The following is a 26,707-nucleotide window of genomic DNA, read 5'->3' on the forward strand; positions in this document are numbered from 1 at the left end:
TGTGCTGGTCCAGAAAATTGGGCTTCTGCCTTTGACTTTTACTTACAAGTGCTTTACAAGTACTGCAAGATCAGACCTTAATTTTCCAAGCTGCTGTTCTGACAATGATCACAAACATTAAATTCTTTTTTATTTTTATTTTATTTTATTTTTAAAGATAGGAAATAAAAATCTGTAGAACTGAACTGACGAGGGAGAGTGCTCAGGAACAGGAGAAGCAGCTGGCTTTTCTGAGTATCAGGGTAGATAACACTCATTCTTGTCTGAAGGAATTTCTGCCCATCAAAATAAGAAAGATAAAATAAAATTTCAAACTTATCTGTGCTTCAAAGTTCACCATTGCTATGTTGGCAGAGCCCCCTCATGAAGACAGAGTGTTTTTTGTCAGCCATCATTATAACACCTTTCCATGCAACACAAGCTAACTAAATCCCTCTTCTGTCAGCATAGCTGTGTCCATGCCAGGAGTTTTGCCAATATTGGTAGGTTGATGAGGAAATAAGATCTTTCTACATTTCAAGCTGACTTAGCTATGTCATCATAACTTTGTAGTGTAGATGTGGCCCTAGAATGCAATGTTTTTGAGGTAGGGAGCAGTAAAGAGAAGTAGTTGTTTGGTTTTCATTTTCCTGTTGAAATGTGCCAGATGGTCTCAGTTTGTACCACTTACCTGGTATTAATGCAGAGGGATCAATAGCACATAATGCAAAGCAGCCCAAAGTGGGTACATGAACTATAAAACCAGAAGGAATACTAGTATTATCCAAACACTCCCTGCTCTGTACATTTGGGCTCTGGAAAGCCTGGCTGTCTCACAGGGGATTTTTAGTTACTTAAAAAAAATAAAATAAAAACCAACATGAAAAACCAAATATGAAATGGAGAAGCATTCAGGTTTTCAGTTTGCAGCTCAAATCCTTTGTGAGCAATTATTCTATAGTAAAATCTTGCAGTATGGGGTGGGGCAGCTCCTTACCGTCCCTTTTGGTATTTCCTTTGTCATTTGATACGTTAGCCCCGCTCATACATAATCATTAAAAATAGAAGGCTATGGAGAATTTCTGGAGAACCTCACAGGCTAAACTTTTTCTCAATTCTGTTTTATTTGAGAAGCAGGAAAGCAAATTAGATTGTCAAATGGAAATTACCTGGAAACAAGAAAATTATTTTCAGGATAATTCCCCAACCATAAGGTATAATTGAGCAAACTTTCTGTTGTGTAATATAGAAAGTGGCCACAAGACATATTTCTACTTAGTCTGAAATGCAACTATTTATGGAGATTAGTTAAACACTTAACATTAACTAGGACAAGTAGGGAACAATCACACATTTTAATCCTTAGAAAGTCAGTGTTGATTTCATGTAACATAAGTTCCCAGATTTGCTTATACACTATGATTCTTGAGAATCATGCTTATTATACTTACATTTAGATACACTGCCAATCCACAAAAGAGAAGAGACACAGGAAAATAGGAAGGGACCTCCTGGCTCATTGAGTCCATCATGACTATGTACACACACGTCACCATAATCAGAAATATGTTCAATAACATGCTGGGTGGTGGGATACCTGACATAAAGCTGAAATGTTCTAGCTAGCTTGCATGCATCACATAGCAAAAAGGTGGAATGACTACTTTTTAGGTGAAGAAAGAAGTTGCAGGCACTTAAGTCCTACTGTAGCAAAGCTTGCAAGTATATCCTTAAACCCTGAATTCTCAACCACTCTAAAATTAGGTTTCAGCTGATAGGATAGTTTGTTCTCAAATGCATGTTCTGTTATTGGCCTTGCTGTTGGGAAGTCCAACAAGAGTACCCCTTTATGCTAATTTTGAGGGCTTTTTTTTTGTGATGCACCTGACTGTTCACTTTGGTAGTGTGAAAATCACCAGCTCAGAAATCAGATGATGGCATCTTTCGGTCACTACCAGTTAGAGTTAGGTTCAAGCTAGTGGTCTGTTTGGTGTCCCATTATCATTACTATTTTTAATAAATATAAAAAGGAAACAGTTATAACCCAGAGCTGTCTTTTCATTCATGAGGAATATTCTATACACTCTAGCAGCAATGCACTTTCCACTAACTAATTAAATTATGTTAAAAATAAAATTGCAGATGCCAGTCAAGCATATGTTTTCTAACATGTAACAAATGCTTATTTGTGCTTTTCTTTGCAAGTGTAATATAATATAACTGCTTGTAACTGTTTAAATTCAATTTTGCACACATTTTCCAGCAAGCAGCACATGGTTTTTCTTTATTTTTAATGATCCAGACATAAAATATCAAATGCAATTAGAAAAAATATATGGGAAAAAAATGGGCAAAGAAATTTTGAGTTTATTATATGTCAAATACCAAATGAAATATTTCTCTGGCATGTTGATTTTTATTTTGAAATGACAGTAATTTGAAGCTGCCCGGGGTAATGGAATGTTAGAGCCCTGCTCCATAGAGAAGTAAATCAATGGGCAGTGTACAAAGGAGCTAAAATAATGTGCTAAGTGGAATTTACCCCACGCTGAGCAGCGTATTGCCTTGGTCTCACTTTCAGATATTGTCACATGCATCTGGACAGCTACCTATGCAGTAGCAAAGTTAAAGTTTCAAAATTTGCAAACTTTAGCAATTATAAATTTGGAAACTTCAAGCACGTTGTATGTCTTACACAAAAATACTGTGCACTGGCTATGTTTTTTCCTACTGCTATAGCTTTTCATCTTGGATAACTAGATAAAGGCCAAAGGAAAATTCCCAGTCTAAACATTTGGATCCGGATCTGATCTTTCATAGATTTTAAGGCCATAAAACACCATTCGTTTTGATCATCACCTTTGGCTTCTGAGTCCTTTGAGCACCTTTTGTTCTTTTCTGAAATTAGCCTAGGACTGTGTAGGTAATGCTTATATCTGAATGTATACTTGATAGGTGACTGGCCAATGCCTAATTGGGAAATGAAATGAAAAACTGATTTTTATTCAGACCTAGCAAATGCTCCTCTTAAAGTCCTTAGTCAGACTTACAGCCATGCCTGAAATCAAGCTCTATATAACTGATTTTGCTGTAGTTTTCTATGGTGGGGACATCGTGATATGGTTACTTTTTTTTTTTAATAGGAAAAAGTTTATTGCTGCATCTTATTGAATTAAAATGGACTGAAGGAAGTCAGGCCAAACTCTAAAAGAACTAATCTTTCAGCAATAATTCTACATGGAAAAAACAGCTTCCAATGTGATTGAAGAAAAGAAAGAAAGATGTTGGTGGGATTTGCAAGGCACTATAAGCAGTCACGTGCCTAATTCCCAATGAAATTCAGTGAGAGTTGTGGCATAATGCCTTAGGCTCATTTGAAAATCCTAGCTGTGAACATATGAAAGGAGATGGCTATTTATACATAGTTTTGCAACTATATAGGCAACTAGATGAGATGCAGAGAGCACTATCATATGGTCTCCTGAAACAATACCATATGTATGTATGCAGGTATTGGATATTGCAAAGCTTCGGTCCCTAATTCAATTCAGTGGCTGAATCTCCAAATCTGAATCCAATCAGAGGACCCTTTAATTTCTCTGAATTGATGTGGAAGCCTCCAAATCGATTTGGGCAGATTTGACAATTCAGACACAGATACAGCTTTAAAGGTTTTTTCTACGTACCTGTAGGTAGCAGGGGCTCTGAATGCTGTGGTGTTGGGGCAGATGCAGCATCCCACAGAAACATGGGGGGCTCTCTAGCGCATTTGGCAGCAGACCCGGAAGTGGACCAGAAGCACTTCCGGTCCACTTCCTGGTCCACCAGGGAGCACGCAGGACCTTCCCCCTGCGCCCCCTGGCTCAGCAACTGGTGCCTCCTGGGTCTGAGGAGGCACCTGGCATCCCCCTGCAGCTGATTGCTGAGCTGGGGGGGGACACAGTGTGCTCCTCGGCAGACCCGGAAGTGGACCAGAATTACTTCTGGTTTTGCTGCCAAGCATGCTGGAGAGGCCCCCATGCCCCTGTGGGACGCTCCATCCGCCCCAACATCACAGCGATCACGAGCCGTGCTACTACCTCAAGGTACGTAGAAAAAACTTTTAAAGCTGTGCCTGTGTCTGAATTGCTGATTCACCGAATCAGCATCAAATCTTCAGATTCAGATTCAGCCTAATCAAATCGGGGACAGTGATCTGAATCAACGAATCGAATTACCATTCCCAATTTGGGCCAAATCTGAATCAAATAGGGCCCGTTTTGCACAGCCCTACTGTTTAGTAACTACTTTATCTATAGAAACAGGCCATACTTTGGATGATATAGTGGAAGCTTGTTGTAGGGAAGTGACCATAAACACATGTATTGTAGCTGGTAGTTTAACAGTGAAAGGATTGATGTACTAATTATTGACAATAAATATTGTCAGAAGTATGTGCTGGCCCTGGGGCTCATTGTGCATGCAGCTCCTGGGGCCAGGATGGGGCATGTGCTGCCTGTAGTGCATGGTCTGGACCTGGTGCTGCATACGGCACAGAAGGTCTGGGATATGAGCTGCGTGCAGTGCCCCAGACTGCCTCTAAGTGCTGCTTGCAGCACACCTGTTGAGGGGTGCAGCCCATGCTCCATGTGTCTCCAATATGGCTCTATGGGCCGGGTCTGGGCCATGGGCTGTATGTTTGATGCCCCTGCTTTAGGGCATAGTCTGCCACCACCCACAGGGAAACGGAATTTCAGAGGCAGTCCCAGATTTTTCTAGGAAAGATCATAAGGCCCTCCGTGTTCAAGCTGCCTCACCCCTCCCCTGTAAGGCAGTTTGAGCACCCAGTTATGAAACTTGGTCATGTCTGTACCATGCACTTACCATGCCAGGCGGCAGCTGCTCCACTTGTACTACCTCTAAATCCAGACATACTGTAGTCAGAGTATTATGGTGCTCTGGGTGGTCATTAGTCACAAAGTATTTGAATGTGCTCCTACCTAGACTGGTAAGTTTGAGGTACAGACATGCTCTTGAATGTCCTACCTGAAGCACCAAGTGGAGCCATGAATGTCTTGAATTGTTTTGTTGAGAAGTTCTTAGCTTAATGCACACAATCGCCAATGCCCTCTGGGCATACCATCTTCTACTCTAAGTAATTAATTTTTTTAAAAAGGTGCGGGGGCAGGGGGAGGAGGAAGCAAAGCTCTATAATGACATTCAGTAACCACCATCATGATTGCTCTGTTTATAACTTGTTTCCTTTCTTCCTCACTTCACCCCTCATTTCCCTTGACTGTTTAGATTATAAACTTAAGCTGGAGGGCAGCGTTTGTCTGTTATTGTGTTTGTACAGTGCTTGGTACAATGAAGTCCTGACCTGATTTGAAGCTTTTAGGCATAACTGAAATACATACACAATGGGAACAGTAATGTTGAACTGGATTACAAATAGTAATAATGAACATTGAAGAGTATCATTAACCTTTCCAGGGTTGCTCTCCTTCATTTCATTGGGAGCAGCTGTTCAAAGAGTGGGAATAATGACTGTCTATTTTGTTTCTTGTCACGCAGTGTTCTGCAGAATGTGGTGATGGAATACGAACGCGCTCGGTAGTTTGTATGACCAACCATGTCAGCAGTTTGCCATTGGAGGGCTGTGGGAATAATCAACCTTCTGAAACAACCCCCTGTAACAATGGACCCTGTGCGGGTAAAGTTGAGTGGTTTGCTGGGAGCTGGAGTCAGGTACATTTTACATTAAAATAGATGTTTATATGTTGATTGCCAAAGATTTCTTTAGAGTGGGAAAGTTCTGGTTGGGTGCGCTATCCTGTAAATGTCTCCCCTTAAAGTATTTTGAGAAATGATTTTTAGGTTCCATTCAGCTGATTTTCAGTATTTTTTTCCCCTCTGCTTTTATTTTTACCAGAGCATTTGCAGGAAAATAAAGTCATTTTGTTTCTCTAGTGCTTTACTTTTTCTTCTCAGCTAAAGACATAGTACCAGATTTTGTCCCCTTTGTGCCACTGCCACAGGGTAGCTGGGGACTCCTTGCAGAGGAGACATACAGTAACATAACCAGATTTATGCCACCTGTTGCCTCCTCCATGTAGAGATTTCTTTTAACAAGCGTAACATGAATCAACCTTAGGTTGAGAAGTTACGTCAGGCTTGTTTGGTCCCAAAAACAGAAGAACAGAAAAGAGGTTTAAAGCTACCCATCACTCCAAATCTAGGTATCCCCATGGTCTTGCCCACAATAGTCAGTTTAAGCTAAGTCCTAATCAATACTATGCAAGTTTCACACTGGAAGTGAAAAATAAGTAGCAACACTTTTGGAAACAAACTTTTTTTAAGGAAGTGTTTCTTGCCTAAAGAGAAACAAAGAGACAACCTACAATTCAGGATATATTGGCAGAAATATTTTTGAATGACGTTTTTACATGAGCCTTTGGGTTGTTTTAGTATTAAGTCTCGTTCAATTTGTCCAAAAAACCTGTCCCTAAGTTCCAGTGCAATACTACTATCCCACAGTGTCACTGCCATTTAATGGGACAGGAACACAACTCAAACAATTAATGACACTAGTTAAGGTTAATGATGGAATGAATTGTGGAAGACTTTCTCTACTTCCACTTTCAGTTTAAAGGAAAATCTCTCTATCAAGGCCCAGCCTACAATTATTTTTTTGCTTGCATACCTATATTGTTAAGAGATGGGATACTTTGCTGATATATTTGTACCAGTAAAACCTTGTGGGAGATGCAGTTATACCAGCAGAACGCCCATGCTAGCTTGCTTCACACTGCTGATTTGAAACAAGCAGTACTGGTAGAAGTATTTTTACGATTGTATAACCGCATCTACAACTGTGAGATTTTTCTGCTTTAATTTTGCTTAAGTATAGGCAAGGTCTTAGCCTTCTTATTGGAGTTTGCAAGAATTCTGATCTAAACCAGCAAACATCATACATTATGTATTGATCCAGTTTCCTCATGAAAGATGTCAGAAAGCTGTGGGTGCCAGTTATGGCATTCAAGAGAAGCCAAATACTCCAAAACATCATATTCTCCTCTTTGGACTGTTCATTGCAGAGCCATTGCAAATTCTGAATGTCTGCAGGGATGCATACAGGTCACAGCCAAAGCATTAAGCATGAGAAGACAAAAGTACTGCTAAAAACAAAAGTTGTTTTTGGTTTAGCTCCTCTGAGTTTTGACGTGACAGGTGAAGAGAACAAAATTGGGCCAGTGGCCAGCTCCCTGGTGCTCTTTTACTAAGATAAACCTCCCCTTGTCCTAACATCTCAGTGTTTCTTTTCATTCTAATTGAAAAGTATTGCTCCCAGTGGGGAAGGAATTTCAGATGTTGTCAACTGGGGCCCAAACATTTATATTGCCTTTGTGTGGACTCCTACATAACCTCAAGAGGCTTTCCAAGTGCTGGTACCAACCTTCCATCCAGCTATTAGGAACGTGTCTCTTGGCCAGGCCTTCGGTTTTGCCGTAACAGATTCCAAGATCCTCCTAGCTGATAAGCGAAGCTGAGGTGGAAATTAAAGGGATCCAATTCTGAAAATACTTTAAAGTTGTGAAACACAGCAGAAATGTGAATTACTGGTATGTTATAATAGTCACAACAAACTCGAACTGTAATTTTAACCATATTTATGAAGAGTACTCTGTGCAGATAGGAGCTTTCCATCCATTCCTATCTCCCCTGAACAGAAGGGAGCCAAATGTTGTTTTCAAACTTTCTTGTGCTTGAACAGCTTGTAAATATCATCTTCCTCCTCTGAGGGGGTCAAAATGTATATAGTAAATCTAATCATTCTAGATCTGCACATTGCTCCACTCACAGGCTTCTGGCTGTCAGCAATGAGTTGTGCATCTCCAGGTGATAAAGGCATTTTTTAACATTGCATCCAGATTACAAAAATGCAGGGATCTGCATTTAACCAGATATGACACCCTCCGATATGTAGTTTGTTAAAGTCATGGAAAACAACGATGGTGAAGTCAAGGAGGGACGCTGGGGTGGGAAGAGCCCTCAAACAGATTTAAGGAAAGGAGTCTAGAAATACCATGGAAAATGAATTGATTCTTCTTCCCTTGTTTCTTCTTTCAGAACAGCCCAATCCTTAAACATAATAGGTGGCAGCCAAAAGGTATTATGTGGAGTAAAGTAATTATTGAGGGCTGCTAGAAGAGTGGGAAGCAAGCAGTGACGTTTCAACCTGGGCCTTCATTTTCCAATATTGTGCAGCTAGCTTGAACCTAGAAACAGGCAAAAACACTTCCAACTACAATAAAGGACATACAATGAATGCACAAAAAGAACTATTATGCAGATGATACTTAAATAAAATAAGGAACTCATAGCTTTTAAATACTGAACTGGTTTGGATAACTTTGCCCAAATCTCAAACTAAACCTGAATGAACTTTAAATGTGGTAGGTTATTGTTTGTCTTGTGTATGCATACATATTTGCACAATTCAACCCTGCAGAGTTACGGTCAGCATTAGAAGCATGATCACTTATCTTCATGAGCAATTTTTTTTGTATGTCACAGTTGATGTAAAAGAGTACCAGCAATCACATTGGGAAGCTTGTTTTCACAACATTGAGATTTCATTGTTGCTAGTTAGTTGTCACTGTCTGTAAGGAGTTATATTTTCACCTCTGTGCAAACAGATATCCAACAACAAACCCTGTTAACAGAGTGCTAAGAATTAATCTCTTTTATTGCTAATTTTCAGTGGCCTTCTATGGGGATCTTATCGGTAAGTCTGCAGTGTTGTTTTAGTAAGCCAATTTATCTTTCCATAATAAATTCTCTCTGACTATACAAACACAGCCACCTCTTACCTTGTCACAATGTAATCCCATACAATTCAAGAACTGCAGTAATATTAATGTCATTTTTAATCCATACAGAACAAGTTGTTTTATTCTGGTCTATAATCATATTTTAACCACTTTATTTTCAGTCCTTATCATAAATTCTCTGACCCACTATCACATTTTTGATTGAGATCATATACGTGTTACTAACTTTTTACTTTATTAAAGTTGGGGCCTAGTTACAGTTAATTAAAATGTGTTCTAAAATTAATCTTTTTTTTTTTTCTAATTCCCCTATGTCCTGATTAAGAAAGCATCTTTCTGTTAAAAAGTCATTGTTTTAAACAGTTATTTATCTTGTTTTGCTTTGAGGCCACATGTCCTGAGAACATCTAGCGGTGGAAAATCTGCCTGGAAAAGCTTATTAGAGGACAAGTGTCTCCTACCAACAGGATCATAGCACAGACACTCACATGTATTAGCCAGTGAAGGGAATACAGTCAAGGCTCCTCTAGAATTTTTAACAGAATGTTAAAGCTACCCTCTTCTGAAAGAAGAACTGAAATAAGACAATGATAAGAATGGGCTTAGTGGCAGAAGATGCAGCTGGTGTTTCCCCTAGGGTTTATTCTGTGCAGGAGCAATTTGGTTCTGTTCTTCCTGATAAGAGCATGACACCATGCCTATTGCTGTGCTGCTAAGGGGTGCTTGCAGCATCTGTGCTGCAGGTTCTAAGCTATATGGTTCTGAGCTTTTGGTAATTTAAAACCAGGTCTCTGCATATGGTATTGAAGATGTCTTAGGTACACAGTGGGTGTGTCCACACATTCATTAATGCACTATAGTTACTGCACATTAAGTTTAGTACTTGGTTAACCAAGTACTAAATCAATGTGAAGTAACTTGAACTACTGCACAGTAGCACTGGTGCACAGGTTTTTAGTGATGATTACTACGCAGTAGTTTAATACTACTGTACAGTAGCATATTAGCATGGTTTTTGCCCATCACGCTGCTGTGCAGTGTTATTAGGCTACTGCACAGTTAGCATCTTATGTAGACATGCCCAGTATATTAATTTTCTCCCTATGCCCAGTTCCTTTTCATTAGTACCAAGAGTTTTATGGTTATCTGGTCAAGGGACAAAAAATTACACCCAAAATATAAACAAACCCCACATTTTCAATAACATTCAATTGTTTTAGATCCAGATAAGCCTTTGAAAATCATACTTTTTCTTGCAACATAGAAACCAATATGTCACTGGAATCATCTTCCAAAACCTTTCAAAAAGTACCAGGAACAGTATCATATATGTATTTAACCTTTACAGAAGCAGTAAGAGTCCATGTGAGCCAAATTTGCATTTCAGAACTGGATCCAACACCCCATCACATAGATGCATGTAAACATTAAAAGAACACATTGACAGATTCAGATGGTTTCTAAAAACCACATAGACTGTAAGGATTTACAAAACTGCACTCCAACTTCAGAGGTTTATGCTTATAATCCTACTTGAATTAGAGGCATTAATCACTGATTGTAGTAAAATGCCCTCCCCTTTGCTAAAAAAAAGAGAAAAAGAAAGGATCCAAACACAGTTTGAGATTTTTCCAGGAGTGGTGATAGCAGTTGTATCAATTATTTTTCCCTTCATCAAGAAAGTACAAGAATCAATAAAGGCATAATATACAATCATAGGAAAGTAGGGTTGAAAAGGACCATGCAAGGTCATCTAATCCACTGCCTGCCTCAAGACAGGATCATCCCTGATTAAACTTTCCCATTCAAGTGTCTGTCCTTAAAACACTGCTTTTTAAAAATAAATAAATAAAAGTCCAGGGATAAGGATTCCACAACTTTTGTAGGTGGCCTGTTCCAATACTTGACCACCCTCATAGTCAGAAAGTTACTCCTAATGTCCGACCTAATTTTTCCCTGCTAGATCTTGAGTCCATTGCTCCTTAGTCCTGTCCCCTACCACCACAGAGAAAATTCCATCTTTGTCCTCTCTGTAATTGCCCATCAGGTATTTTAAGACTGTTTTCAAATCCCCCCTCAATCTCCTCATCTCCAGACTGAATAACCCTAACTCTTTTAGGCTTCCCTCCTAAATTATGCTTCCCATGCCTTTAATCATTTTTGTTGCTTTCTGCCAGACTCTTTCCAATCTGTACATAACTTTCATCATTCATGTAGTAGTGGTAGACTCTTCACATAGTCAGGCCTGTTCTCGTCCTGGTCTATGATTAAAGCTCCTTGATGCTATGGTAATACAAATAATAATTATTCAAGATCCATCTAGTCCAGTATCATGTCTCTGAGAATGGCCAGTACCAGATGCTTCAAAAGAAAGAGTACAAATAGTCTAGTAGACTAAATGGGAGATAATTAGCATGTTTGATATTAGAATTACATTATAATAATAACTACTTCCTTCTGTGATAATGTGACAGGCTCTGTGGATAGAGGAAGAGCAGTGGATATGATCTACGTTACTTTAGCAAGTCTTTTGACACTGTCTTCTATGACATGCTCATTACTGAATTAATATAACTAGTTGGATCTTTCATGCTTAATAAGTAGTTGCCAATAGCTCAGTGTCTAGCTGTAAAAAAGTATCTAATGGGATTCCCCAGGTTCTGTCCTGAGTGAAATATTGTTTATCCTCTTCATTAATGAGCTGGATGATAGGATTGTGTGCAAGCTTAGTAAATTTGCATATGACACCAAGTTGAGTAGAGTTCAGAAACTTTGGAGGGTACAACTAGAATCCCAAATGACCTGGAAAAATGGTGCAAAATCAACCAGATGAAATTTAACAAAGCCAAGTGTCAAGTCCTACACTTAGGATGGAATAATTTCATGTACAAATACAGACTGGGGAATGATGGGCCAGGTTGCAGAACAAAACCTTCAGAGAAATATCTGGGGATTGTAATGGATCATAAGCTGAATATGAACCAAGAGTGTGCTCCTGTTGAGAAAAAAACCCCAAAAGTATACTAAGTTGTATTATTTAACAGAAGTGTCTCTTGCAAATCAAGGGAAGTGATTCTTCAGCTCTGTTCTGCATTGGTGAGACCGTATCTCGAGTCGTGTGTCCAGTTTTGGGCCCCACACTTCAAGAATGAGTTAGACAGATTGGGAAGTCCAGCAGAGTGACAAAAATGAATACAGTCCTTGGAAGCATGACTTATAAGGAAAGACTGAAAGAGATACGGTTATTTAGTGTGGAGAAGAGAAGATTGAGGAGATTGGCTTGATAACAGTTTTAGGTATCTGAAGGGTGATTACAGAGATAGATATAGCTTTTTCTCTGTGGCTCTAGGAGACGAAACTAGGACCAATGGACTAAAACTGCAGTAGGGGAAAACTAGGTTGGAGATAAGGGGATACTTTCTGACCATGAGGGTGGTAAAGCATTGGTAGTGAATAGCATACCTAATGAAAATGTGGAATCTTTATTACTAGACATTTTCAAGAGCAGGTTGAACAGACACTTGGCTGATGATCCTGTCTTGAGGAGGGGGCTGGACTAGATGATGACTTTGTGAGGTCCCTATCAGCCCCTACTTTCCTATGATCCTACTTGGATCCTACTGGATCCAAGGTATTCTACAGCAGATACCTTGGAGTGAGGGCTGCTAATGGTACTGCCAGTTCCTTGAGGGTATTGCTTTTTTAATTAGCATTGGTTAATATGTTTTCACAGTATATAATAGGTAATTGATCATATTTGTAAAGAAGCAAATACCTTGAGTGCCCAGGGAATGGACAAAAACTAATTCCTTGCAGAGCCTCTGATTTGGTGCTGGTTATAACCAGTTACACCAGTTAGACTTGAGAAGGCAGCTCTGCAGTGCCTTTCTTCAATACTGCTGCCATTCCTTTCCTGGAGCAGTATGCACCACATAAGAAACAGCAGATGCATGCTCTGCGCAGCAAGGAAAAGGAAAAATTCCTCATTGGCACAATGCAAGAAGAAGTTCATTCTTTTGAGGATTGGACTATTACTTTGGACACCAGTGGACCAATGGTAACTTTTAAATTAGATACAGGGGCACAGGTCAATGTAATACCAACATACATTGCTCAAAAAAATGAAAACTAAACCTGTGTACTATGAGAATAATAAAGGGAAACTTAGAAATGGGGACATGATTGCAACCAAGGGTGTTTGTGCACTGAATGTTAGGCCCAAGGGTAATATAGTAGAAGTTCAGTTTGTAACAGTCCTTGGAAAGCTAGTGCCAATTATTGAATTGCGAACATGTAAAACTCTCGGTTTGATTAAGAGAATGGATGCCATTGAGGGACTAGAAAGTAAGAACATAGAAGCAAGGCCTCTCCCCGGCCTCTCCGAATCACCAAATCGCTCTGAATCAGCGCTGAATCTTCTGAAGCAGATTTGGCCGAATCGATTCAGGACAGTGATCCTAATCTCCAAATCGAATCACTATCCTCTGAATCGGCCGATTCCAAATTGAATAATTCCCTATTCACACAGGCCTGCTGTAAATATATGATCTAGACATACAGTACATGCCAGGAAAACATCTACTTATTGCAGCTACGTTTCCAGAGCATATGACGCAACGGAAAATGACAGAATTTCAGACTTAGACTTAGTCAATGATAATCTAATTAAAGGAGTGATTCCTGTCACAAATAAAAATTTGGACGCTAATTGCAGAAGCTACTGCTCAGGATACCTCATGGCAAAAAGTGGTAACAGCTATATGTGTTGGTTGGCCTGGAAAACATATACCTCACCCTTACTTTTAGTTCAAAGAAGAGCTGGCAGTACTGGATGGCATTTTGTTCAAAGGCTCACAACTTATTGTTCCAGCAGTGCTAGAGAAAGACATGTTGAACAGAATACATAAGGAATATCTAGGCATCGAAACGTGCAGAAGAGTAAGGGGTGCTCTATATTGCCCAACATAAATAATAACATAGAAGATGCTGTAAACCTGGTACGATGTGTCTTCTTGTTATTTATTCAGTATCAGAAAATACAGATCAGTGCAAAAAAAAGAGCCCATGATGGTCATGGAGGAGCCCATAGCTCTGTGGTGTCAAGTGGGCATTGACTTATTCTTGCATGCAGGAAAAAAAAGTGATTTTTTCATCAGGTCACAGAATCATTGACACGGGATTCCACAAACTGCGAGAACAGACAATGGACCTCGGTTCAACTGTCTTGATTTTAAAAAGTTTGCAGATAAATACGGATTCCATCATAACACTTCAAGTCCTAAAACCCACATTCCAATGGTCTGGTGGAAAATGGAATACAAATAGTGAAGAAATTGTTGAAAAAAGCTACAGATTCACACACCAATGTTTACCTATCACTCTTAAATTACGGGGCAACACCCATGAAACATGACTTGTCCCCAGCAGAAATGTTATTTAACAGCAAACTCAAAACCAGGCTGCCAAATCTTGTGGATGATGCTCATCAGAATGAAAAGCAAAACGTAAAAACATTAAAAAAATTCAACAGACTCAAACAAAAATGGTACTATGACAGGGGTTCCAGGGAATTCCCACAAATCCACAACAAAGATATGGTGCGTATTTCAGATGGACCAATGTGGAAACAAAAAGCACTAATTTCTCATCAAGTAGCTCCCAGATCCTATCAAGTAGTTGCACCAGAAGGACAGTTATTAAGAAGGAATAGATGACACTTGCAGCTCATAAATGGGGAAAAAAGAAGCAGCATCACAGGAGTCACCAAAGGAAACAGATAACAACAAAGCAACAAGAAACAACAGAGGAGATTGAAAATGATACTGAAGTAAAGGCATCTGAACAAGGAAACCAGACAAGAACTGAACCAATAAGGACTAAGCATGTAGAGAAACTGTGAAAATCACTTAGAGCTAAAAAGCCAACACAAAGACTAGTAAAGACCTAATAAAGTGTATTTTAACAGTGGGTTGAACCAAACTTCCAATGTTAGAATTACATGGAGATATGTTACATGTAAAGGGGGAAGATGTGCGAGTACCTTTGACAGCTCTACATATAAATTACTACATTGGTCCTGGGGCATTGCAAGAGGGTACAATAGATCAGTAGTATAAGAAGTCTTTCTGAATAAACACGCTTTATTCTATAAATTTAACTCCTTGGTCTTCTGAGAATAACATACTCCTAGAGAAAATAGTACCTGTGGATATCAACATTGGTGAAGGCAAACCACTATAAACAATTAGACACGTCTGTGACAAGCTTAGGGAGAATATTTCAATATTAAGGCAGATCTTAAACCATAGTCCACAAGACAGCAAGCATGAAAATGTGATGATAGTCAAGTAATATACCATTCATATTCACATTAATATTCACCATACCATTTCTTTTTGTGAACATCTTTGCAGATAACTTGGACATTTTGTAATTCATGGAAAGCAAATCAGAGGTTGCATACATCAGTAAAGCAAAGCAAAACATAGTAAAAACATTTGTACCCATCTTCAGCATCATGTTCACAGTTGCTGCCACTAGTGGAAAATTACAAGGGTCTGATTTTTGCTAGTACTGACACAGCCAGTGATGCAGAAGAGGAGGATAAACAGGAGGGGTGGTCAAAGTGGGCCCTATTCGATTTGGATTTGGATTCGGCCCAAATCGAGGATGGTGATTTGATTTGTTGATTTGGATCACTGTCCCTGATTCAATTCGGCCTAATCCAAGTCTGAAGCTTTGACACTGATCTGGAGAATCAGCAGATTTGGACACAGTCACAGCTTTAAAAGTGTTTTCTGCATACCTTGAGGTAGCAGGCGTGGCTTGTGAATGCTGCTATGCTAGGGCACATGAAGCGTCCCACAGGAGTGCAGGGTAGGGGCCCTCCACGTGCTCGGTGGCGAACCCAGAAGTGGACTGGTTGTACTTCCAGTCCACTTCTGGGTCTGCTGGGGAGCACACAGGAGGGCTCCCCCACACCTCCTGGCTCTGTGATTGGTTGCAGGAGGACCCTGGGTATCCCCCCAGACCCAGGAGGCAGTCGGGGGGCATGTGGGAGGGGCGGGGGGCTGGCAGACCCAGAAGTGGACTGGAAGTGCTTCTGGTCCACTTCCAGGCCTGCTGCCGAATGTGCTGGGGAGCCCCCCATGCTTCTGTGGGATGCTCCATACGCCCCAGCATCGCAGTACTCATGAGCCCCTGCTACCTAGTGGTATATAGAAAAAACATTTAAAGCTGTCTCTATGTCCAAATCTTTCCAAATCTCTCCGAATCAATTCGGAGGGTTCTGATTCAATTTGGAGAGATTAAACAATCCTCTGATTCAATTCAGATTTGAAGATTTGGCCCAATTCAGTGACTGAATCTCTGCCGAATCGAATCAGGGACCGACGCTTCACACAGCCCTAATGAACAAGCATTATTCTTTCTATTTTCCAACCTTGTGCCAATGATCCACTATGGCTATACTTAGGCTGTAAGGAAGTTTACTACAAAGTTTTTGTGGTAAGGTTAGCATTACCTTGCACTCATGTCGCCTGATCTATATTGGAGGCTTCCATATCTGTTGCATTTCAGTAAAGAAAAACGAAGAGGAACATAAAGTCTTTTAGCATATTAGCCTACATTTGGCAAAATGGAGACTAATTCATTGGAAATATATAATTAAGTTATTAAGAAAACATAATTATTGGTTGCAAGATTCTGTTTAGGACTTTAAATGATACTTTACATATTAAATGCAGAAAGCTGGCATTTAACATTTGGTCTTGGGATGTACCCAAAAATATAAGCTGCTTGATCTGTGCATTGGTCAGACTAGGTCTGCCATCCATAGATTTTCAGATGTTTTAATCTAAAATGGTTTCTGATACTTCGTAAATAACGATAGGATTTGCAGCAGTAATCCTCGGTTTTCCTTTGTACAGGCTGTCATAGAAATCTGTGTCTGGTGCTGGCATGTTTCAACTTGTCCAGTTTCACATTTTGCACTTTAATGTTACCAGTCATGTTCAGATATATCAACACAGTTTTTTGGAGTAAAAAGACTTCCACTTTTTCCATTTTAATATCATGGTTTGATATTTTAGCTTAGTAAAAGTATATTGCCTCAAAACATAAGCCTAGGTTTCCTGAAAATGTTGTTTTATAAAGAAAATCAATTTACCCTTATGGTAAAATATAATTTGTGCAACAGTTTCAGGAAAAATGGGACCACCTGCCCTTATAAATGTAGTATGGAGAGACCAAATACAGAAATCAAATAGCTGTGAAATGTAGACATAAGTAAACCTCTATGTTTCTGCTTTTGTTGCATTTACCATATTGTGAAAAATGGTATTAAAATAATATTTTCATAACTTTAGTCAGAGTATCCTTTTTGTGTTTAGTTTTGGGAACTTTCACGTACATTAGAACTTTCAACAGAGCTGCTTTTCTAGTTTTGTTACTTTTACCACATTTTGAAAAATGGTATTAAAATTGTGTTTTCATAACTTCAGTCAGGGTATCTTTTGTGGGTTTAATTTTGGGAACATTCACATATGTTAGGACTTTCAACAGAGCTGACTCTCTACAGAAAATATAAATTTTTCCAAGTAGAACACATCTCAATTGATGTGCCTTTTAAAAAACTTTTTGGGGAAGCATATTTTATTAGTTTCCCCTAATCCTCCAAGCACTAAAGCAGTACAGAAACTGAGTGGAGATGAGCCATAAGTCTCAGTTAAAGTCATTGGGCCTTAGACCTCTAAGTGACATAGGCAATTTGGAAAATGTTATCCTAGGTCTAATTTTGAATACCAGAAATCAGATTTGTATTATTATAGCACACCCCAGTAAGGAAAAGAATATTCTTTTAACTTGATGGATTTTAAAGAAATTATGATTGTTTCATAGCGATTTATAGCTTGTGTGTCAATTAAAAAGTCTGGTCTTTCAAAAAGTACTTCATTTCTTTCTTCTCCTGTAGGCATCAGTTAAATTAATCGCACCAAAGTCACTGTAGTATGCCAACAATCTGTAATTTTGATATAACTAATTACTGATTTCTATATCTAAAAGTAGAGATTGGGGTTCTATAGTATAACAACTATAAGTGTGTTTCAAAATTAACTGTTTTTTGGAGGTTGTTGTTAGGGGCCATTCCTGTTGATTTTTTATGATAATTGTTTACTTCAAGGATGTGAACATATGGCCTAAGAGACTGGATCTTGCTATCTGGCCCCCAGTGCTGCCTCTGGGCCTGAGTAAATTCATACAGGGCATGGCATGGCACAGCGCAAGGCTGCGGGTTGGGTCAGGTCTGCAGATCACTCTTCTCCCACTTCTTCCCCCAGCATACCAGATTTGGCAGCTACTTCAGCTGGTCTGGGACCTGCACTGATGTGGCTTGGATCCCAGAGTGGCTGTAATGGGTGCTGCAAGCAGTGTAGTCTAGTTGGGAGCATATAGTACAGATCCCAGATTGACCAAAGGTGCCCACCCTTGGTCCCTGACCAGCTGGAGCAGGCACCATGTGCATTGTGATTCCCAGAGCAGGGACAACACATGGCAGCTGGGCCAGATGAATTTGACACTAGGAGTGTGCGAAATGGGCCCTATTCGATTTGGATTATTTGGCCCGAATCGGGGACAGTGATTCAATGCGTTGATCCGGATCACTGTCCCCAATTCGATTTAGACAAATCCGAACCTGAAGATTTGATGCTGATTCAGAGAATCAGTGATTCGGACAGCATTAAATGTTTTTTCTACATACCTCAAGGTACCAGGTGCAGGTCATGAATGCTGTGGCACTGGGGCAGATGGAGCATGGGGGGGGCCCCCACATCCTTAGCGGCGATCCCAGGAGTGGACTGGAAGTACTTCTGGCCCACTTCTGAGTCCCCTGGGAAACACGCTGGGCCCCTCCCCCATGCCCCCTGGCTCAGTGATTGGCTGCAGGGGGATGCCAGGTGCCCCCCCAGACCCAGGTGGCACCAGTTACTGAGCTGGGGGGGGGCGCGAGGGGGGAGGCCGCATCGTCCCCGGCAGACCCAGAAGTGGACTGGAAGTGCTTTTGGTCCACTTCGAGGTCTGCTGCCAATCGTGATGGGGAGTCCCCCCCCCCCCTTCTGTGGGACACTCCATGTGCCTCATCATTGCAGCATTCACGAGCCGCCTGCTACTTAGGGGCATGTAGAAAAAATAGTTAAAGCTGTGTCTATGACCGAATCACCAAATCTTTCCAAATCTCTCCAAACCATTTTGGAGGGCTCTGATTCGATTCAGCGAGATTAAAGGGTCCTTTGATTCAGTTTGGATTTGGAGATTCAGCCACATAATCGGGCCGAATCTGAGATTCAGCCACATAATCGGGCCAAATCTGTGCCAAATCGAATCGAGGACCGAAGCTTCACACAGCCTTATTTGACATCTCTGGCTTACTGGATACCCATAAGAAGCAATTAAAAGGATGGAACTTGTAAGCCGTGACCATGCAAGTTCTTGCTCAGTGCTTAGCCTGTTATGGCCCAGCCAGCAAAAGAAAAATATCAGAGAAGGCTACATGGCCTTGATTCAACAAAGCATTTAGAGCCAGATCCAAATCAACCTTGTAGTCATCCGAACAAAAATTAAGTGGAAGTTAAGCACATAAATCACAAAAAGTGAACCTGATTACTCTTACTCCAGCAGCTGCAGAATACTTAGGTAACCAGATCCATTAAGTGCTTCCATTATGGCCAAAAAATATCTCTAGGTACCTAGGTTCAGATCTCCATTTTTTTAAGAGACTGACCTAACCAGAAGCTTATTGGTTAGGCTGGGTGAAGTTCCCTTCCACCCTTCCTGTTGAAGCTGGGCCAATGAATGGCAAAAAGTGCAAGGTTGATGAGATCTGAAGAAGAGCAATAAAGAGCAGTATGACTCTGTAGCCCAGGGTAATGAGTCACTCTTCCAGCTGAGGATGAGGCATTCCTCTGGCAGCCAGTCATTGACTGCACTCCTTCCAGTAAGCCAATCCTACCCCAAACAGCCTTAAAACTATAGTATCAGAGTATGCACTGCTAAACGGTGTGCTTGACAAGTCTTCTGGTGAGTTTGTAGACGCCTGCTGGATTAAAGCTATATTTGGGGCAAGGTCAGCTTTTTGCAATCATAAATCTGATGGCTAGCTGCCAGAGGGGTGACTCATCCTCACCTGGAGCAATGACTCATCACATCCAGTGAGGAGAGTATTCTCTTGGGAGAAGAAGTCCCAGGTTCCAATCTCTTATGCCAGAATTATTTCAGGTTTTTAACAAATGACTGTCTAATGTAAAATGCATACATAGGACTCCATGCTCTGAGGAGTAGTCTGAGACTGGAGTTACTCTTCCCCATTTGCTCTCTTTCTGGCATGGGCAACTGGTTCCTTCTGAGTCAGGTGGGGGCACTTGTTCCCCCAGCAGCCAGTCAGCAACCAGGAGGGGGGGAGTCCCCTTGTGGCCAGTCATGCTGATGCAGAAGTGCCAGCGGCACACTGCTGGCTGTTCTGGTCCAGTGGCGATTGGCCACGGAGAACCTCTCCTCCCCCTCCCCGCTTGGGTCAGCACAATCAGCCATGGGGAGACTGCTGGGATCACTTCTCTTGGTGCCCCCACTCCCTAGCGGGCACTCTCAGGAGGGGTGCCGGCACTCTCGCCTGCCCCCCTGCCCATCACCTAAGCGGGGAATGCTGCTCTCGGGGGGTACACCAGTGCTTTCAGGGGGTGCACATGCACCCTTTATGTGTTGCCACTGCTTTCTGGTACTGTGCATCTTGTGCTCTTAGCTGTTCAAGAGCCCTGCTTCAACAGGAGGGGTAGAAGGGAACCTCATCTAACCTAGCCTATAGCCTGGTGGCTAGGATTTTCTCATAGCAAGAAGATGTGGGGTTGAGTCTCTTCATGGTGGGAGGTCCTGGAGGCCAGGAATTCTACTTCCTGGGTTAGTGCCCTTACCACTTGGTGGTTGGGCAAAAGATAGGCATCACCACCAATAACATTTCTTGTGTTCAGTAGTGAAGAGGGGGTCCAGTGGTTTACACTAAAATCAACACTGCCATCTGTTAGGTCAATGTCTTGCCTCTGGATTTGACTGGATCTTGAGACTGATGGAAGTTATTTCATGTATAGCCCTGCATTGGATGCCTAAATGTGGGAGGCACCTAGGTCTCCTCATGTATCATACAGAGATCCTAGGTACCTAATTTGTCAGTTTGGATCTTGCCTGAGGCAAGATGCCTAAATTTTAGCCATTGCAATGCCCAAGTGGGAATTCTTATAAAGTCAGTTTTGATTTAGCCTTTTAATACTAACTGTAATGAGATTACCCAAGTATCTGAAGTTAGGTACATTGCCAGATCAAGACCTGTACTTTATGGAGCAGTAGTAAATTTCAAGTCCCCTCATCAACCAATACATTTCCAGGGTAAAGTAAAATTGAATTGCATGCAGAAAATGGAAAGAGTAGACAACAGATTAAGGATATGGTTTTCAGCATAGGAAATTAAAGGAGAGATCTGCTTAAATTCAAATGGAGGAAAGGACGAAGAATGTACATGGAGAAAGGCAAGGGGAAGTAGAAGACTAGAATGAAGGAGTCCGGATATATATGCACATATTTAGGGCATTAGCAAGAATTTACATTTCTTCTGTCAGAAGATTAATATTTTCAAAATGGTGTACATCTCATGGGCTCAAGCCACTGCATAAGATACCCATACAATTGTGAAAATAGCTAGAATACATGACTAGAATATCAAAAATACATAGAGAAACTATATGACCACCACCACTCTTTGTTCCCTGATACAGTGTTCAATTGAATGTGGCAGTGGAACTCAACAGAGAGAAGTTATCTGTGTTAGGAAAACTGAAGGTAGTTTCGGTGTGTTAAACCCCTATGAGTGTTCATTTTTGGAAAGACCTGCCAGCCAGCAATCCTGCTATCTCAAGCCCTGTGGTGCTAAATGGTTCAATACAGAATGGAGCACAGTAAGTCCTTTCATTCTTTCCTATACCCATGCTGTTTGTTGCATCTGTCTGTCTCCTTTATATTAAAAAAACAAACAAAAAAAATGCTATTAAACTTTCAGTTGTGAAAAGAGATTTAATTTTATTTGCACATGGATTATATTGTAAATGAAATCTGCTTTGTGCTCTTAGTAGAGATTGAAGAATCCCACAACAGAAAGGAATTCCCATGTAAGTAATGGACTTTTGCTGATTCACCTGGTAGGGGAACAGAGACTTACCTTATTTCATGCTTATTTGTTGTAACTATTTCATGTGACCATGTTTTTCTGCAGTAAGTGGACGTGTGGTAATTTAGCAGCTGTTTCATTCTGGGGTGAGCATCTCTGGCTTGGTTTCACTTACTACAGGATAGGAGCTAAACTAACTAAACAGTTACATGAGCTGATGTATGCTCATGAGTGGAATGCCTTCCTTCCCCTATAAATCAGTATAATTGTTTCATCTGCCCATAGCCATAATGTAGCCAATTCTAGATCACCCGCATCTTCCTCCACATATGGTGTGTGGAGAGGGCATGCCACAATGGAAGATCAGTTAAAGACCCTGCTGCTTGTCCTGATCCTAACCTAACACAGTGGTCCCCTGTGGGACAACTGCAGACAACAAAAATAAAAACAGTCTTTAGTTTGCTCTGAATTATTCCAGTTTGCCTAGGATTAAGGAAGCAGGACGGTAACTTAGAACCTCTTCCACACTTCTGGTTTTCCTCAGCTACAGCAAGTTTAAATTAAAAGGGGATTCAATTGATCAGTTTTACATAAAACAGAATGTGTGTCTGAAACACCTTGGAAGGATGACAGGCTAAGGTGAAGCTGTTTAAGACTCATCATTACTTCCAATTTTAGCTTTGATTTATAAAAAAGGAAGTTCCTAGTCCTTATGACTGTGACAAAAACCTTGTTAAGTAGTGGGGTGATTCTGCATGAGTCTGAAGACAGCCTGAAATAATGAAATGCCCCATTTATCCTGAATGTTAATTCTAATATGTACAGCCAACGGAGAACAACCCGCCTGCACATGCAGGACAATGGTTACAGAGAAATAGAAGCTTAGCCTGAGCAAGGAAGAAAGAGTAGCAGGTCTTCTCCATCCTTGAAGTTAGCTCATTAATGGGTCTTGTTTACTGCCCAACCAGTCTATGTTGGGATAGGCCTGATGTGTCTGAACAGGGCCAGGAAAGAGGCTCTTGGGTTGAGTCTAGGACTACAGATGACCTAAACTGGGACTTCTTTGACTGGAACCTAGAAATTCTGGCCCTGCATTTCCTATCAAAATGAACCAGAGACCACTGCACTAACTGGTGTTTAATTAGATTAAGACTAGAATAGGATCTCACAAGACTCTGAATAATTAGCTTTAACATAAGACCGGATGGACTGTGAATCAAAATTTCCAAAGAATTTTATGAGAAATCCAGTGAGAGACAGTGGGAAATGTATGTGATCCAAGAGTAACTAGAAAAATACTTCTGGGTAAAATCAGAAATTGGAAATAAACTTGTGAAATACTTTAAATTCTTATTTATGTTGAACTTGAAGTAAACTAGAAAAGACCTGCTTTAAAAGAAATTAGATTATCAGCAATTTTGATGACCGTCGGTTAGAGTTCCTACCACAGCTTTGCAGCAGCATATCCATCAATCACCAGCCAGTGTTTTTGTGTTGTTTGGCTGTGGTTTTAGCTGCTCATTTTCCTCAATAAAGCAACAATGCTCCCCTCTGCTGCTTCTTACTAAGAAACTGCCATAGTTTCTGCTGCTCCTTCTTTGCGTTTTTGCTGATTTTTCTACAATAGAGAACAACTGCAATGACATTGAAGTTTTCAGTTCCAATGTAGTGCACACAGGGAACAGTGAGGCTAATTTGGGTTAGTTCTCTTTGTGGCTCTGAACTTAAAATGATGGAACGGGAATATCAGTCTTTTATATATGGCTTAATCCTGCCAGGTGTTGAGCAATGGGTGGCTCTTAGTTTAAGTTTAATGGGAGGCGTGGTTTCTGTTTTATTTAGATTTTTATGCCAATCACCAGGGCAGTCTGCAACATTAAAGATTGGACCCATATCAGTTTGTATTTCTCCTTTTTGTTTTGGTTTTGCAGTATAACTTTATCAGTTAATAGGGATAAAAATAAAATGTTTGATAAATTAACTTAATTCATAATAGCAAATACACTTTTTAGGTATTGTTGAGAGTTTTCTAAGGCATGATTTAGCCACCCATTGAGGTCAGTGGGAATGAGCGCTAGATTTGACCTTGAGTTTGCCAGTATGGTCACCCTCCTTTAGTGCTTTGTACAATGAGACTGCACCATTACCTGCAGCTTTAAATCACTTATACAACGATGACTGTAGATTTCAAAGAGGCAGTTCAAGGTTGTTGATTATGATGTTTTGCTTCTTGGGAACAATTACAGAGTAGCCTGTATGCCGCTTTACTATACCACATATATATCATGTAACTCTGTAGTCTCTAAACATTTGGGAAATCAGGATATATCTGGGAAGCTCCCTTCTAAGAATACGTTTCTTTTCTTGAGCGGAATGCGTCTTGCTGTGAGAAGGTTTGTAAGGTATATGTCATGTTAGGTGCTGTGTATGATATAGGAAAGGGTACCACCAGGACAAGAGTGATTTATAAGCTTTTGGAAATTAAAATATAAACTAAGCAACTGTTGGTGGAATCAGTAACAAATATAGGCTGCAGCATGCTGGAATTTAATTTATCTTTTTTTTTTTTATTACAGGATGTTATTTATAGAGTTGTTTTATTATTTATGAGTTGCTTTAACTTAAAATAATTGTAATGAAACCTTTGATACTGCACTTAATATAACCAAGTAACAATGTGTTTTCCTTTGAACACACATTTCACTGTGTGCATGCACATCAGAAGCTCAACTTTAGACAGTTTTTGGCACCAGTAGAACCTGTATACTGCACAACTGCCCTGTTTGTCCCTAGTAGGATCCTTTTCCTCAGTTCCCATCAGCTGCATAGATACACTTCTGCATTCCGAACCCACCCCTCTTATGGCCTTCAGCAACTCGGAAGCCTGTTTTCTTCACCCTTTTGTCTTGTTCTTGTTTATGGGCTTCTTCAGTTAATTTGTCTCTCTTTTTCCCCCATCTTCTCCCCAGTCTTTGTCACTATATATTTAGTGAGTCCTGAGGTTCTCCTGGCTTGTGCATATGACTCATGTAGACAAGTTGAACCTTCTTATTTCACTTCACTTCAGCCAGGTCTCTTCTTCAACCATTAACATGGTTTCTGCCAAGTCACCTGGATTCAAGCTTTACCCCTCCTGTAATGGAGTTGTGTTTTCCATGGTTGCCAAGTGTGTCTACTGTTTCATATCCCCACAATGTATGCTGTTTGTAAGTTGTTAAATTCCTGGGTCAGATAGTGATGCAAGGCCAGACTTCATGTTTACCCTCTGGGTAAATATATAGGGTCAGCCTTGAACCCCAAAGCATAAGTCTTGGCTGAGCCTAAGCACACAAATAAGTTCTCTCTTGCCAAGATTGTTCTTTGTTGACACCAGAGAACTCCTTCAGCGACCGCACAACTAGGGATCGCCACAGTTGGAGATTTCCATCCTGGTGTGCCTCAGTTAGTGCCTGTTCAACATCTCCTTGTTCATTGTACTTCTAAACTTTGTGGTCTTGAATGGATTTTGACACAGCTTAACAGTGTGCCAGTACTGAGGCCTTGGTACCAACATTCATTCCAGAAAGCCCAGCTCTGTGGTGCCAAGGAAGCACAAGGATAAGTACCCCAGGGAAACCTCAGCTTCTCCTTTGCCACCTAGTCCTGGATCTGACACTTTGGCACTGACTTCTCCACACCAACAACTTCAGCACTAGTGCCAACTACTGCATCAAGATACAATATGCCTCAGTACCTTCTCACCCCCCAGTGCATTCTTTCAGTTTTAACTTGCTGCCTGATTCCTTAACAGAGACCACCTCAGCAGTCATCTGTCTCAGCAGTTGACAAAGTGACAGTGCTTTCACAAGTGCAGGCACCATTATACTGCAGCCCCATCAATTTACCACTCTTTAGGAAATAGACAAAACCTTTAATGGTGCAATCAAGAGATTCATTCTTCTCTCTAAAGTTCTACCCTTCCCATCCTTTTCTTTGGCAACCTCTTCAGCTGTTTTGAACAGACAGATGTCCACATCAAAAAAGGCCATGACTAGACTGCAAGTTTACTATGCCCAACCCTAATGCCCTCATACATATTGTGGTTCTTTACACAGATCTTACAAACCTAGAAGCAGAGTAGCCATGTTTGAATGGGTAGCATGGGGAAGGACTAACTAACACCATTATTCAGCAATGCTAATCAACCGCCCATGACATATTTTTTTTATTTCAGGAGGGAGACTAAGTGGAGCAAAGCAGAATGTTTGGGCCTGCTCCAAATACCTCATATTCAACTCTGTATAGTGACATTTCTAACAACATTTTACTTCAACAGGTTGTTCTCTTCCAGCATTAGAGTCCATAGGAGAAATTCTTTTGCAATACAGAAGAGGGACATTTTACATCAGTTTCTAAGGATGGAATAATGATGAATAATGTAGCCATTTTGAACTTGAACTTGAAGGCATAAGAGTTTAAGTCACTTTTCTTTTCAGTTCCTGAAAAGTGACTTAAACTCCTACACCCTCAAGTTCAAATTCAAGTTCAAAATGGTTACCTTATCCATCATTATTCCATTATTCCATCCTTACAACTAAGGGGCTGGTTTGCATCTCTCATCTTTCAGAACGCTTATTTTCACATTGCTACTATAGTGTCTCATAGAAAATCTCTCTGCTTTGTGATACCAAGCAAATCCCTACCTTTCAGCCTCAGGAGTCTTTTTCAA

The 26,707-nt window shown here is 40.6% G+C and overlaps 1 protein-coding gene across 3 annotated transcripts in view; it reads left to right on the forward strand.

The window, feature by feature from the left end:
• THSD4 (thrombospondin type 1 domain containing 4) overlaps positions 1-26,707 on the forward strand; it is a 702,916-nt gene that overhangs the window by 651,803 nt on the left and 24,406 nt on the right. For 2 of the 3 annotated variants that reach the window (XM_019477615.2, XM_019477616.2), the window contains 2 exons: positions 5,533-5,706; positions 21,611-21,790. In XM_019477615.2, coding sequence (XP_019333160.1) covers positions 5,533-5,706; positions 21,611-21,790 — 354 coding nt within the window. The remainder of the gene's footprint in view (positions 1-5,532; positions 5,707-21,610; positions 21,791-26,707) is intronic. The other variant, XM_059714825.1, reaches the window with a different exon arrangement.

The sequence above is a fragment of the Alligator mississippiensis genome, chromosome 11 (assembly GCF_030867095.1).
Source record: "Alligator mississippiensis isolate rAllMis1 chromosome 11, rAllMis1, whole genome shotgun sequence".
Taxonomy (NCBI): domain Eukaryota; kingdom Metazoa; phylum Chordata; order Crocodylia; family Alligatoridae; genus Alligator; species Alligator mississippiensis.